The 14,732-nt window shown below is 43.6% G+C and overlaps 2 protein-coding genes and 1 non-coding gene across 4 annotated transcripts in view; 2 read left to right on the top strand and 1 right to left on the bottom strand.

Moving 5' to 3' along the window:
- Positions 1–1,298: 1,298 nt before the first annotated feature.
- ZBED3 (zinc finger BED-type containing 3) lies at positions 1,299–13,783 on the top strand. Of its 2 annotated transcripts, XM_036090151.2 has the most exons (4): positions 1,299–1,431; positions 7,090–7,240; positions 8,672–8,796; positions 9,445–13,783. In XM_036090151.2, the coding sequence occupies exon 4, from the start codon at positions 9,459–9,461 to the stop codon at positions 10,164–10,166; it is 708 nt and encodes a 235-aa protein (XP_035946044.2). In that variant the 5' UTR covers positions 1,299–1,431; positions 7,090–7,240; positions 8,672–8,796; positions 9,445–9,458; the 3' UTR covers positions 10,167–13,783. The 2 variants fall into 2 exon arrangements, with proteins under 2 accessions (XP_035946044.2, XP_035946043.2); XM_036090150.2 differs by lacking the exon at positions 7,090–7,240.
- Positions 5,139–14,732, bottom strand: part of AGGF1 (angiogenic factor with G-patch and FHA domains 1) — a 53,929-nt gene continuing 44,335 nt past the window's right edge. The window contains exon 15 of the mRNA XM_036090144.2: positions 5,139–5,669. The gene's annotated coding sequence lies outside the window, so the exon portion shown is untranslated. The remainder of the gene's footprint in view (positions 5,670–14,732) is intronic.
- LOC118534363 (small nucleolar RNA SNORA47) lies at positions 6,846–6,983 on the top strand. Its single transcript, XR_004916638.1, has one exon. It is a non-coding gene; the product is annotated as a small nucleolar RNA SNORA47 (small nucleolar RNA).

A 14,732-nucleotide genomic window follows, 5' to 3' on the forward strand; every position in this document is an offset into this window, starting at 1 on the left:
TGGGTGGCTCAGTCGTTAAGCGTCTGCCTTCGGCTCAGGTCATGATCCCAGGGTCCTGGGATCGAGCCCCGCATCAGGCTCCCTGCTCGGCAGGAAGCCTGCTTCTCCCTCTCCCACTCCCCCTGCTTGTGTTCCCTCTCTATGTCTCTCGCTGTCAAATAAAAAAATCTTTAAAAAAAAAAAAAAGAAAAAAAAAAGAAAAATGTGAACCTAATAGTTTACTTTCACTTTGCAAAATTATCCCTTTTAAGATACCCAACCGGTTTCTTCTGAAACCATTCTTGGAATGGTAGGGAGAAACTCCATTAATGGACTTTGACACTTAGACATTTTTCTAATTTATAGAAAAAATGAGGTTGAAAATAAATTACTTGAACCGAAGCATGTAAAGTGGATTATAATATTGTAATCACTAATTCCCTGTCCTCCTTTTAAAAGGATTATATAATCTCTGCCCATTGTTATACGACTTGCAAGGTTTCTTTTTTTTTTTTTTTGAGAGTACACTTTCTGGCCCCATTGACAGCAAGCTTTGCCATATGACTTGCTTTGGCCAATAAAATGTGAACAGAATTGGGGTGCTCAGAATGTGAGCTGTTTTGTTTTAAGAGCAGCATGTGCAGGTGGTGTATAAGAGCTGATCGTAACATTTCCAGAAATTTGGCAAGTCACTTGTTAAACTTGTTAAAAGTAGCTTGAAATCAGCCACGGTGGGAGTATTTACATCATGGAAATAACAAACACTACAAATCAGGACTCTTCTTCCCTAAAGTTGGTTCCAGCCCACGGTGAAGTGAGTGTATCCCCCCAAAAAAGTTGATCTTTCAACCTGGAGCCTGGAGTAAAGGAAACTAGTGGAATAGATGTAGCAGATGTAATTTGCTTGAGAAATGAATCTTTCTTATTGTAAATCACCGAGTTGTAGGCGTTGTTACCTCAACATAATCCATCGAAAGCTGATACACTAGCGTTATTAAGTTCTAGAACACCAACGAGCCCTGTCCAGACCTTGGTTCGGCGGGTTTCTTTTAACAACTTGAACCATCAGATACCTTGAACCTGAAAGGATGCAAACTGCACTCAGACTCAAGACAGGAATCCAGGTCTTGGAAGGTTAATGTATAAGTATAAAATAAAAATTACATTTTTAAAAAGCACTAAACAACTACATCATTTTTAAACCTTGGCAAACGAGGTCTGTCACTCGTGGACCTGGATGGCTAAGGAGTGACTCTCCAGCCCTTTCCCCTATAGGTCACATGTTACCCTCCCCCTTTCACCCCCAGATGCGTGAATTGAGCGCTGTGTCTTTAAGGGAGACGCGCGGAGGTTTCTGCACAGAACAAAATGTCTGCGAGGATCCTGGAGGGGACCCGCGATCCCAGACTTCTAGCCCGCCTCTTGCTCCTGCCGCGCTTTGGGGGTGATGGGGTGAGTGTGCGCCGCCACGCAGGCGGCCGCGCTCCCGGAGGCCTGGGCGGGTCGCGGCCCACCAGGGGCTGGGGGAGAAGTGGGGCGGCGAAGGGAACGGGGACCAGTCCCGGGCCTCGGGGGCCGCAGGTGAGCCAGCAACCTGCACACGCCACTGTGCGCTATTATCACAGGCTGGCTTGCGCACGGGCTGCCGGACGTGCCCTTCCTTCTCTGTGCTCAGGTTGTCCCTAGTATAAAAGATGCATGTGGCCCCGGATTCTGCCTAAAGGCACTGTTCAGCTTCTTTCAGCACCTCGTTTTTGCTCCCAGTCTCCTTTCAAAAAAGTTATTTGAGAATATCGAAAATCATCTGCTCTCCTAAGTAAAATTGCCTTTTTGCAGTCAGACTTTTAACAGTGGCAAATGGTTGCATGCCCTGTAGTGTGCTCTTTCTCTGAGACTTTCTTAATGTTTCTCATTTTGGAGAGGAGAAGCCAAATACGAGCCAAATGCTCAAACAGGAATCCCTGCCCCCATCTCCATGGTGCTCAAACAAAAGAATTTTCTGATCCTCTCTGAGTATAGAGAAGCAGTTTGCTGTAACTACTGACAGTAGCCAAATGCCGGAAGCTTACCAAACAAAATTATTTTTCCTTTCTTGAAAGAAAAAAATAACTACTATCCAAACTTCAAATTAGCCCAGACTACATGAATATGGTGTTAAACAGAAGCTATTGTAAAAAAAGCTTAATAAATTGACATAATTAGGGTAATTATTTTATGCACTTTGCGTTCATGTATTATTTGTACACTCTTTTTGGCCAAAACTGGCTTGAGGCAAAGGACAATAAAAAGTATGCAACAATGTGTAAAATGGCCAAGAGCCAAAACAAGGTAATTCTCAATTAAAAATTCTTTGTATTACAAAGGACTTCAAAGTAGGGCAGCTTTAAATTCCTGTAATTCATATTAAAGTATGCGTTTTACAAGACAAAATGAATCAACACCCTTCTTTTGAGGAACATATGTATTAAAGTCATGTAGACCTAAAATAAAGGTCCAGTTTAGGGTAGAAGCTTTTCATTTTTAAAAATGCATTAACAGAATACATCTGGCCTTTTAGCTAATGGTAGAGGTATTTAAGAGTTTGGCTTAACACATTCAGAGAACATCTCTGACTCATCATACAATTAGCTGTGGGTCCAGTACATTTTTTACAGTCCATGTGTAACATTTATCTAAATATTTTCACACTTACCCCTGTATTGCCTGAGCTAAGTATCCACACTTCACAGTTTGGAGGCATTTTTTTGCTTTTTCACTTCATCTAAGTCTTCAGCCTCGTGATTCCAGACTAATTTTTCTGATTGGCTGGATCTGTTTATAAATAGATGAATCTATGGTAGTAAACTAATATTTCAAAGAGATGGACAAGTAACAGGTGAATGAATTGTGGTTTCCTTGATATTTCAATTGTCAAGGCTAATTATTTATTATATTCTGCTTTAAGTTACTGGTGGGTGAAGTAAATGAGACTTTCTTAATGTTTCTCATTTTGGAGAGGAGAAGCCAAATAGGAGCCAAATGCTCAAACAGGAATCCCTGCCCCCATTCTCCATGGTGCTTTTAGTGTTTCCACCCAAGTCTGTGTGGATTTCACATTAGTGTGAATTTCTTACCTAAGACCCAGGCTCAAAGTCAGGTATTTGTTTACAACTCTGCCAGATTAATCCATCTGAAGTGATTAGCCTTGGCTGTGGAAGGACAAACAGAGCTATAGTTCATTTGCTATTCCCTTTTGAGAACATTGCCTCGTTCTTTGGCCTTTAGCCTGCCTAATATTTTGTATGTGTTCAAGCATAAGTATAAAATAATAAAATTAACTTCCGTGGGTATTTTATAGGATGATTCTTAATGTTACAGTCATATATGTATGTACACCCATATTTACACAAATTATTCATCTGGGTTTTGATCTCCCTTACTCTCTATATTGGTATTCAGGGAAATGATACTGAAGAGTCTGGGTTTTAATCTGATAGATTATTAGAAGACTATGACTTTGGAGAACTGCAAATAAAACTTCAAATGCAGTTTGAAATAATTAATGTGAATTTATTATCTTCCACAGACTTAAACTTACCATTCCTTCCAGATAATGGATACTCAAATGAAATTCACTATGGGAGAGTTTAGAGGTGTGGTACCAACAATACTACTCTCCCCTCTTCCATGAAATAACTAAAATCTACTCTTCTCTCAGCTTTTTCCCCTTCCCCGAAATTGGACTAAAACATTTCCACTATTAAATTAATTTCATGCTAGCTACTTTCATTTAGCATCAGGAAATATTTTTTTAAAATAGGAGCTTGGAAGCCTAGTTATAAGACTAAAGAATTGGAACTTTATGAGAGTCAGCACTAGTGGCAATGTGTTTTTTGTGAATTTGGGGCCCTGAAGGAGGTCAGGAAGGGAAGAGATGCTGAAGCAGGAGTGTCTGCTTGAACATTTGTGTTAGGGCCCCCAAGACCCACCCTTTCCTCAGTATGGACATCGCGTGATGGAATTCACCCTCATGAGTGAACAGTGCTCTGACCTTTAGCATATGTATCAGAATTATTGCTGGAAGCGTCTCTCCCCACCAGACCGTGAGCTTCTGGAGGGGATGGAATATGTGGTTCTCTTGTTGGCATCCTGGGCAGGCAGCAAGCCCTTGTCTGATCTCAGATGAGCAGGTGCACAATGAGCAATTTGAATGAGAGTGGATGGAGTGAATGGATTGTAAGCAAAATAATCACATTCACTGGCACCTTTCTGGTAATTTAAAAACTGTTTAAGAAAAAATTAAGGGAGCTCTTATTTTTCATTTTCTTCATGTTAGCTAACCATGTAGTTAATAGGTGTGCGTTTTTCTTGGTTACTTGGTAAGGAAGTAATACATATCGCAGGGCTCCAGGTAACCAGACCTCCCCATTATTTTCTACCTGAGACAGGAGCGACCTATTTTGCATGAAAGTCAATTTACGAAATGAAAATAAATTTGGTTGGGGAGGGAAGGTGGATCTGTGATTCTTTTTTGCTTTTTATATTAAAAAATCCTCAAGAGAATTTTTCCAACTTAAACTGTCTACTCTACCGAATAACAATGTCAAAGAGAGAAATAACACTGCCTTTAGCCACTAAGATCTTAATGTGGGTGTGTCTGAGCAGTAAATACTGGTAGCTTCTTTTTGTTCATGCCCTGAAGTTATATAGCACTGGAGAATCCAAAAGCGAAATCATTTGCATTATTTGATTTCAGCCACAGGTTTAGAGGCAGATAATCTTATCATTTTCCTTGACAGATGGAGAGATTGGGATTTAGTGAGCTGGGTCTAAGAAAAGTAGTCAAGTTCATTGCATTGAAGGCAGCATCCCTTGAGTGCCTGCCTGTGCCAGGGAGATGGGGCAGGTGGGCATTCCTCCCAGGTACCTCCATCTCTTATGTATACAGAATCTCCTTCTGTTCAAGCAGGGCCAGCAAACCTCCTGACGCCGAGCAACCTCACACACTGGGGTCCCTCCAGGGCCAGATGGCAGCGCTATGCCTCACGGGACTGTCCTCTCCAGTCTCCGTAGTTCAGGCTGCCTGGCCCAACATGGACTCACGGGCCTGAGGATTGTTTTAGAAAATTACTTTGTATTTACATTGTTGGGGAGCTACTCTATGAAGGCGTATACACAGATTGTGTCTTTCCATAATGTCAGCTTTATTGAATCATAAAGCAAGGTTAACATAATTGTAAAAGCAGGTTCAGAATTCCAAACTCAATGACATTTCACTGCGCGTTTACCTTGGCTTCATATACAACACACAAACCAAAGTACAATATAAAAGTCACATAACAAACAAGATAAAATAGGGTAAGTTAATGAACCCAATGCAAAGTCAGTCTACAAGCACACAGCTGAGATGAGGTCTCGACCGGTGTGGGTCCACTCAGTGCTTCCTGCTTAGTATGTTCAAGCAGGGGAGGATCTCTATTATGTTCAGAGATCAATTGGGCAGGACCTTCGGTGGCAGTTGCCTTTCTGATGCGGTCAGACGTGGAAGGGTCAGTGTCTGGAGAATATGACAGTTTGCTGCAAAAATCTTCCCTTTTTAAAGGAGTTTGATCAGTCTAGCCCTTCCAGACTTCGGATTCTACCGATCATCAGTTCTCGGTTCATCCAGGCTCTCTTGGCTTTGCTGGTCATCACTTCTGGGTGCCAACAGGCTGTGAAGAGTTTTAGTGATATTTATTCTCAGCTCATCACCCTTGTCTGCTTTCCTCATTCATGACATCACTGCTTGACGTGAGTGACTCCATCTCGCTCTCCACATTATGTGTAGATCCTGCCATATACATAGTCTACCTAAATGTATCCACAAATGTGCATGCTTTCTTAGGACCTTTTTACTCTTCCTTCTGTGTTTACCTCTTCCCTTTCTCTTTTCACACTAGCTGCCACTCATCAACCGACAGTGTATCTTCCTCATTTTTCTTCATATATATATATATATAATCTTTATATATCCTACGCAGATCTGTATATTATTTAAGAATAATGACATCATATTATACATATTTTTCTGCATTTGGCTTTTCTCCCTGAAGAGTTCCTTCAGAAATCCCTCTAGGTCTTCTAGCAGAGCTCCAATCCGTCCTTTTTAATGGCTGCACAATATTCCCAGATGTGAACACACATCATTTACCCAGCCATTCTCCAGCTGACAGGCATTCCCGTGTTTCCAGTTTTTTGCCATTTCAGATAATACTGTAATAAACATCCTAATACATATTACTTTATGTATTAGTACTTTTAGTTCTACAGAATAGATTCCCAAGAAGGGGATCCCCGATTGTATCTATTTTTAATTAACAGAAATTGCCAGACTGCTTTCCTAAAAGCTTCCACATCTCCACTAGTAATGCATGAACATACCCTTTTCTTTGCCTCCCTTCTAGCTTTGGCTGACAGACCTCTTCGTTTTTGTTAGTGTGATGGATCTAAAATGAGACCTTACTGTTACTTTAATAGCACTTCCCTGAATGTAAGTGATGTGAATCTTTCACAAATTTCTTGGCCATCTGATTTTGTTCTTAGGTCATTTGCCTACTCGTATTTCTTGCCCATTTTTTTTATTGGGTTGTTTGTCTTTTTCTTGTCAGTTTGTAAGAGCTCTTTGTGTATTAGGGTTGTGGCTGAAGTTGCTGAGGCCTCTCTCCCAAGCCAAAATAGCTGACTAGGAGGCTTCTCTCCCTCTGTACTGTAGGGATAGTTGAAACAAGCCCAGGGGTTGTTCAGCAGAACTAGGAAGGCTATGATGACCTATGGCCACAGACTGCTGGTCACTGTTTAGATACTTAGTCTGAACAGAAGACTGTATTGAGCCAGGATGTAGCTGTGTGCGGAGGACTGAGAAGGTGAGGCAGTTCAGTACTGTGCTGCCTTCCACCGGTTAAGACCTCCGAGAGTGAAGGCCTGCCAAGGCAGAGGATGTCCCTCTGCCGCCCTTGGAGGGGCAGCGCTGTGCTGGCCGACATTTACGGTGCTGCGTCCCTGGCTCAGATGAGGCAGTCCACTAAATTTAAAGGATTAACACATCAAAATCAGTGCTTCTCACTCTTGTTTCCACCCTCGCTCTTATGACAGATGGCATTCATGTATGTGGCACTCCTCTGGGCATCCCAGATTTTGAAGAAACCCAGAGACATCTTGCAGGGAGGTAAAGCATGACAGTAATTGGTCACCCTGGCACTTTTAGGGGCACATCAGTAATGATCACTCTCAGACTCTGGCACAGGTAAGACAGTCTGCAGCTTATATATAGTTTTCAACCCCCAGCTCAAGAAAGCATTATCAGAATGCAAAGCAATAGTCTTGATATTATAGAAAACCTTTAAATCTCTTTTAATTTATAAAAATACAAGAATTCATAATCCTATTCTCTCCCCTTTGTGTCTATCTAGTAATAAAAAAAGGAACTCTGTAAAGAGAGGATTCTAATATAGAAGAAATGAAATTCTAAAAAAAAAAAAAAGAAAAAATTTTAGGTAAATTTAGGTTACCAAAAACAGTTTCTAATACTAAAATCTGGTCTGTTTACTAACCATAATGTTACATAACCATAATGTTTACTAAGCATAAAAAAAAAAAATTATCCTTGAAAATTGTAACTCCCCTCCTCATCCTATTACTCCCCCTTTGGGGACTTTGGGGATTTAGTAAATCTCTTGCAGGAAATGTAGCCTTTTAATTTCCAAAGACTTTTTATACTAATTGGCTTTCATGAGAAACTATATTCAAATCAGTGCCCGTTGTATCACAAGATATGTAAATAGCTAATTCTTTTGTTAGAAGAGGACTGGTACTTGTCTTTTTTGATGATTCTGGTAAGTTTGTGACCTTTTGAAAAATATAAGTGATATGTTTAACGTGATGCCTGATCCTGACTAGAACAGCTTGGTGGGGAGAAAAATGAGATTTAGAAAACTGTAACGTATCTGTAACAAGACTCTTAGCAACTGAAATAAAAGCTTACACTAAACACTACTACTATTATAGCAACTTATTTTTCCTGTTCCCAACTGTGTCTTCTGTCATTCCCAGTTATGTTAAAAAAAAAGAGATTCTGGAACTTTATCATCTCCACAGCTGTTGGTTCAAAACCTGACAGTACGAGTGGACACTGGCTATCTCACTATGTATCTTGGCCTTGATTTTCCCCCTGAAATAAATTCTCAGAAGACCTCCAAGTCTGCCACGTGCTCTCTTATTATTTTTAAATTTTCAAAACAAATTTGTTTAGAATTACACATTTGGTCCTTTGTGAAGTTACGTCCCGAAGAATAAACTTCACCTTTTCTATCCCTTTTTGTTTGATAGGTTATTTCTGTGATAAACTGTTTTAATAGGAAAGACTTTGCAATGATAGTCACTGGGTTGTGTGTGGATCCTTTCAACCACAGATATTTGCTGGACAGAGAAGAAGCTATTACTTTTATCTCCTTCCTTAATTAAAAGCATTGACAAAGCTTTTTATCTTTTAAATATATAGAGGGGATGAGCAATACAGAAAACTTCTTTTTGTTTTATAACTGGAGCAACTATGACAGGGCGAGAAAAAAAAAGAACACTAGAATAACATGGTGCTAGCCAGTATTCTGGTATCTGTTTAGGGGGCTGTTGACTGAATTTCTTTAACTCACTGCCTGTCCTCTGAATTTACTCCTAGCACTGCTGATGGTTCTTTAGAACTCAGGATTCATGCTACCTGACAACTGACATTGGCTGGAAACTCTGAGGCAATGACAGGGACCCCCAAGGCCCACAGGACATGGCCTACCAACTAATTTAAAGGTAAAAATTCAGAAAACTGCTTTGTATATTTGTTTTCCTAAGTATGTATATTTTTAAAACATTTTAGTGTTTTTTTAGTACTGCCATTTTCCTCATAAGCACATTGTTTTTAAAGTCACAAAACAGAGACTTGTATTTTGAAAAAAAATTTCCTCACTGAAAGGTCTTTAAAAGGCTGTTTACCACGGGCACTTACACCCCTCAAGTTTAAGAAACAAATCGCTCGTTCCCAAGGCTTTCCTTTTGGCTCGTTCCAACAGTTCCCTAACACTGACAGCAGCAAACAAAATGAAGCTCTTACTCTGAGAAGAGTAACCTTTCTAAAAGAGAGCGAAGGAGACTAGTTAAAACTCACACATACAGCACTTACTTAGCTGGTGCTTCCCATTTCCTTAGTATCAGTACCTGTGAGCTGGGGACCCGTCTGATCTTGAAGAGCGCTCCTAGTTAAGGGCAGAAGGGCTGGACAGGGCTAACATTTCCTGAGGACTGAACCGTTAATAGTAGGAAAAGAAACCCAGGTACCCGCAAACGAACCGTCGGATTTTTATGTGTAACAAAAAGGCCGCCACCTCTGGCCGCCGAAGTTGTGCATGCGAGTGTGTGTCTAGTCGGGTGGCTGTCCTTACCTTCTCCCTCGGAACGCAGGCGCGGCGGAGAGAATGCGGAGTGACGAGCTCACGGCGCCCATGGACGACACCGGCGGGCCGGACGACGCGGCGGCGCGGGGTGGCCCGTGCCCCGGCCTGGCCCCGGCCCCTCCCGGCCGCCTGGGGGCGCCATACTGCGAGGCCTGGGGCTACTTTCATCTGGCCCCCGCGCGCCCGGGCCACGCCGCGGGCCAGTGGGCCACCTGCCGGCTGTGCGGGGAACAGGTGAGCCGCGGCCCGGGCTTCCACGCGGGCACCCCGGCGCTGTGGAGGCACCTCAAGAGCGCGCACCGGCGGGAGCTGGAGAAGAGCTCCGCCCGCCGCTCGCCGCCCGCCACCCCCTGCCCGGCGCAGCCGCCGCCGCCGCCCGGGCCCGCCGTGGCCGCCGAGGGCGACTGGGCGCGCCTGCTGGAGCAGATGCGCGCGCTGGCCGTGCGCTGCAGCCTGCGTGAGCGCGAGCTGGCGCGGCGCGAGGCGGCCGTGGAGCAGGGCGAGCGCGCCCTGGAGCGGAGGCGCAGGGCCCTGCAGGAGGAGGAGCGCGCGGCGGCCCAGGCGCGGCGGGAGCTGCAGGCCGAGAGGGAGGCGCTGCAGGCGCGGCTGCGGGAAGTGAGCCGCCGCGAAGGCGCCTTGGCCGCCGCCTCTGCCCCGCTGCAGACTCCGCTCAAAGAAGAGCCCGAGGGGGAGAGGGACGGCTTCATAATCACCAAGGTCCTCCTGTAGGCTGTGGCCGCTTTGCGACCCCAGTCCCTCCCATGCCAGCGCTACTCCAAGTGTGGTCCGCGGACCGGCCTCACCTGGGACCTGAATCTCAGGCCCGCCGACATCTCCAAATGTGGAGCCTTCAGAAGCGCTTCGGAGGCCTAACCAAAAATCACTAACGCTCCGTGGCCCCCCCAGGATGCCTGGGAGCACAAGCTCCAGTGGCCTCCTTTGCTGTTGGCCTTTAGGAGCAGGTTTTCTTCCCACCGCCTTTGGAATGACAGCTCGAGCAACTTCGTGAGACTAGGTCACCCGGAGTCTCGTACCGCGGTGACTTTGAAAGGACAGAAACTTCCTTGTGTACCAAAGACTATCACACTACGTGTCTGTACACCAGCCAGGGCAACCCAGGGTGGAGGGGGCTTGGAAATGAGGATAAAGCGTTTTATCCAAGAAGAGTTTTACTCCTTTCCCAATGAATAAATCTTTGGTAATTGGTTTGCCCAGCACGAAGTTCTGAAAAGGGGGCCACTTAGCTTCCACAACGGCTCTTTACCCTGTCCTCTCTAGTGCCTCATTGGCGCAGTCTGAGCGAACCCCTGTGTACTCCCCTCCCAGCTTGCAAACCATACCAAGTGCACCCTGTCCCACCCCAGCTGTTTTCTTTCCGTTTCACACCCAGTGTCAGCTGTAGTGAGTTTCCCCACTTTCCCACCTCACACTCCCTTACTAGCAAAACATGACCTACTCCCTCGTTAGGAAGGGAACTTGGTTTCCCACATCTCCACAATCCTCGCTTCTGGGCCACAGTAGAAGGAAGGCATCCCTCCCATCTGAGGCCACCTCTGTCTCTTTTTCTGTTCCCATCCATTCCTCTTCCACCGTTACTGGACCTTTGCTCCATTATTGTTTCTCCTTTCTTCTGACTTATTCCCTCCCTTCCCCAGACTACTCTTCCTCAGCAACAGGCTGCCCCCACTGAACACTATCCAAGGGGGGGCCAGTTATCCCTGCTGCCTATACTTCCTCCCATACGTCAATTCTTCACTAGTGGTCAGCTTCCCATCCTACCCTGGACCCTTAAGAGCTGAATATGATGATTTATTTTCAGCCTTTGTCTTGCTAGTACAATGAACACCCACATACACCCTCCACCTAGACTGAGCAATTGTTAATATTCTGCCTTAATTTTTTGGCCCTCTGCCCCAAACATGCATCGCATTTCATCCAGAAGTATTTCACCATATATATCTCCTAATAGCCTCTAAAATAATTCTTAATCAAAATTCCCCAATTGTCTCAGAAATGTCTTATCTTTTCTAAAACAAAACAAACCAGGGTCCAATCAAGGTTCATTCATTACTTTTTGATTATAACTTTGTCTCTTTTAGTCTAGAACAGCTCCCTTGTTATTTTTTTTTCCATGACATTTTTGAGAGTCCCAGCCATCTGTCTTATAGAATGTCCTTTATTCTGGGTTTGTCTGATTGTTTGCTTAAGCCAATTTATGCACTCATTCTTGGCTCATCTACCTCTGTGCCAGTGACTCCTGGCTAACTCCAGCCTTGAGTGTTCTTCCCAGTTCAGTCCCTCATGTCCAACCCCCTGCTGCGTGTCTCCCCCTCTACTTGTATATCCTGCCACTGCTGAGGAAAGGGCAAATCTGTTCAGTTCCACATTCCCACCCCTTACCCAAGAACTAACATTTACTGGGCTCTTAAAATGTACAGGTACATAACTGCACACTGCATGCATTACGTCACTTCATTCTCATAGCAGCTCCCTGAGGAGGTATTAATACTATGCCCATTTACAGCTAAGGAAACAGATACAGAGGCGTTAAGTAGCTTCTACAAGATCACAGCTGGTAAGTAGCGTTGAGATCCAAATCCAGTCTCTACCTCCAGGTGCGCTGTTCCTGGCTGCTGTACTGTCTCCCTTGCTAGTCACTGAGCTGACACCAAGTTTCCTCCCTCTCATTCCAGGTAATATGTCAGTGACATTAACATGCACTGAGCATTCACCATGTGCCAGAGCTGTGCTGAGCTTACAAGAATAACTGCTTACCATGCAGTAACCCCATGACATATGCCCATTTTGCAGAGGAAGAGAGAGGCTCAGGGAGCTAAGTAATGTTGAGGCAGAGTGGGATTTGAACTCATGTCACTGAATCCTAAGTTCCTGTTTCTACAAAGTGCCACATTTGTCTTCCTTCTGATGCCACCTGTCAACCTCAGGCCTCATTTATCATTCATCTAGGGTTCATCTTCCCATCCTTGTCTTCCCCAACTGTCCCCTTCCTAACACTCAACTTGACCAAAGGAACTGTTCTAAGCCAACACTGATTATATCACAATTCCTGCTCAAAGGCACCCCAAGATCACCCATCATCAATAAGCTTCGATTTTGTAGCCTGACATTCAAGTGCCCCCACCCTGCTGCCAGTCTTATCTGTCCCCTCTCCTACCTATACTATATGCTCCAGCCCAACCAGACTCCTTGTTCCTCCTGACATGTCCTCATCTTGGCTCCTCCATGCCTGTTTGCCTTCCCTCCACTTAAAAGGCCCCTTCAATCTCTGAGTATGAAGAATTCCACCCATTTTCAAAGACCAAGCTCAAATTCAACTGCTTGCATGAAGTTTTCCTTGATTACTCCTTATTTAGAGATGATTTTTTACTTCTCTGGACTCCTTGGCATTTTATAATCTCATAACACTTCGAACAGGCCATCTGGCATATGACTCTATGGGTTCTTGTCTTCCCTCTCCTGCCAGACCTGAGCCCTTGGGTTAGCCTTCTATTCCCACAGTACTTTGTATATAATAGCTGCCCAATAAATAAATTTGAGGCATTGAACTCAGTGTTTTGAAGGTTTTACAAGTTAGTTTTCCCACAGTTACTAATATAATTATTCATTTATCTTTAATTCTGAATAGAATTCATAGCAGAAAAAAATAGCTTAGAAGGAAATAGCAGTAATAATTTAAGCTGTTTAGTCAATAAAGATTTAGTAAGTATCCATTATTGCGCTGTTTGGTTTGAATCCAAATTAGTATATCACTACTAGTATGTCATTATCAGGAATGTTTTTCTTAAAATGTTTTTCATTACACAAGTAACACAAATGCAATGCCCCAATCTAGGAAGAAATCAGAACATCCCCCAAACTCCTGTCACCAATAAAACTGCTACAAACATTTTAATGTATTTTATTCTTCTGTCTTTCACAATCTTTACATTATCCTAAAAATAGTATGTTATTTCTGTAAGTACTGAAATATAACTACTTCATGTGAATGTGTAACTTGGGCTATAAGAGGAATTTGAACTTTTTAGAAGAAATCTGCAAATGTTACTCTTCTATTTCACCAACTGTTAGAACTATTAATATCAGCAAAGACTGACTTTTAGAATCGCAATTGCTTCCTCAAGAAAGATAAATAATGGGAGCACCAATAGCCTGTTTAGGGGACGGGGGAATAGTCAGCCTGACTAGTAACTTAGTGCTGGCTGTGGGAGTTAAGCAAAGAGATTTTACTTTCTGCTTTATATACTTCTGTACTGTTGTACTTTTTTTATACCAAGCATGAATTACTTTTATAATCAAAAATAAAATTTACATTCCTCAAATGAGAACTCCTGACCATGAGCATTCCACTTTCTTAGGTAAAATAAACAAAACCCAACACAAGGACTGTTGTAATCCCTACTTTCAGAGAAGCCTAGAGAGAAATGCAGCCCTTGTCCAGTCTAACACTATCATTTGACAGAAGAGAAAAATGAGCCCCAGAGTGGCTTGCCCACTATCAGGAGATAGTGGCTATGGTGGTCACCTGACTCCAACCTCAACAGATATTGTGCCTCTTTGGCCTTAAAGACTTCTGCTGGCTCATCTGTCAAAGCCCAAGGGCTGTCAGGACCAATAAGCCAAGCTGGCCTCCAGAGGACGTAGAGATGGGTTATGGGGACTGCACTGGTCTCTCTGCCTGTGACCCAGTCGACTCAGAGAGAGCTGTCATTGCTGATGGGTGACAGTGACACACCTTGCCTAGATCAGCAGGGCTTCTCTGACTTCTGTGACTGGCTTACTAATAGCGCCACCCACGTGCTGCCTTTGAGAGCAAGCACACAGTGGGAGGTGGATGGCTGGAATGGGGATGCAGAATGCCCTGAACCCAACTCCTGAACTCCTGCCATGATGTAAAGTGATCAGTCACTTCTTTAAGTTTAAATTTGGCAGAGAGGAGGGGGAAGCAAAGCAGGGCACTGACAACCAAAGTTGAAACAGCTAGAGCCCTTTATACACCTAAGCTGTCATCCATGGAGCTGGAGAGGGAAGAACTGGTTTGGGTTTTCTATTTTAAATAGCTGTCCATGTCTTTAACATCTTAGAAGGGATTCATAAAGACTGGACTTTTGTTTTGCTGCCACTCAATAGGGAATTCTAGTTCTAAAGGTTTGAACTTCTTACCTTTCTACAACCTAAATCTGCTTGTCTGCAAAATGGATGAGGTGATCATTAAGATCCTCTTTGGCTCCAACATGGTATGATTACATGAAATACAGTTTAACATCAACTGCCTTT

Source organism: Halichoerus grypus, chromosome 2, assembly GCF_964656455.1.
Source record: "Halichoerus grypus chromosome 2, mHalGry1.hap1.1, whole genome shotgun sequence".
Taxonomy (NCBI): domain Eukaryota; kingdom Metazoa; phylum Chordata; class Mammalia; order Carnivora; family Phocidae; genus Halichoerus; species Halichoerus grypus.

Bases quoted from the DNA above. Each gene is read 5' to 3' on its own strand.
- ZBED3 (XM_036090151.2), top strand. From the start codon at position 9,459: ATGCGGAGTGACGAGCTCACGGCGCCCATGGACGACACCGGCGGGCCG.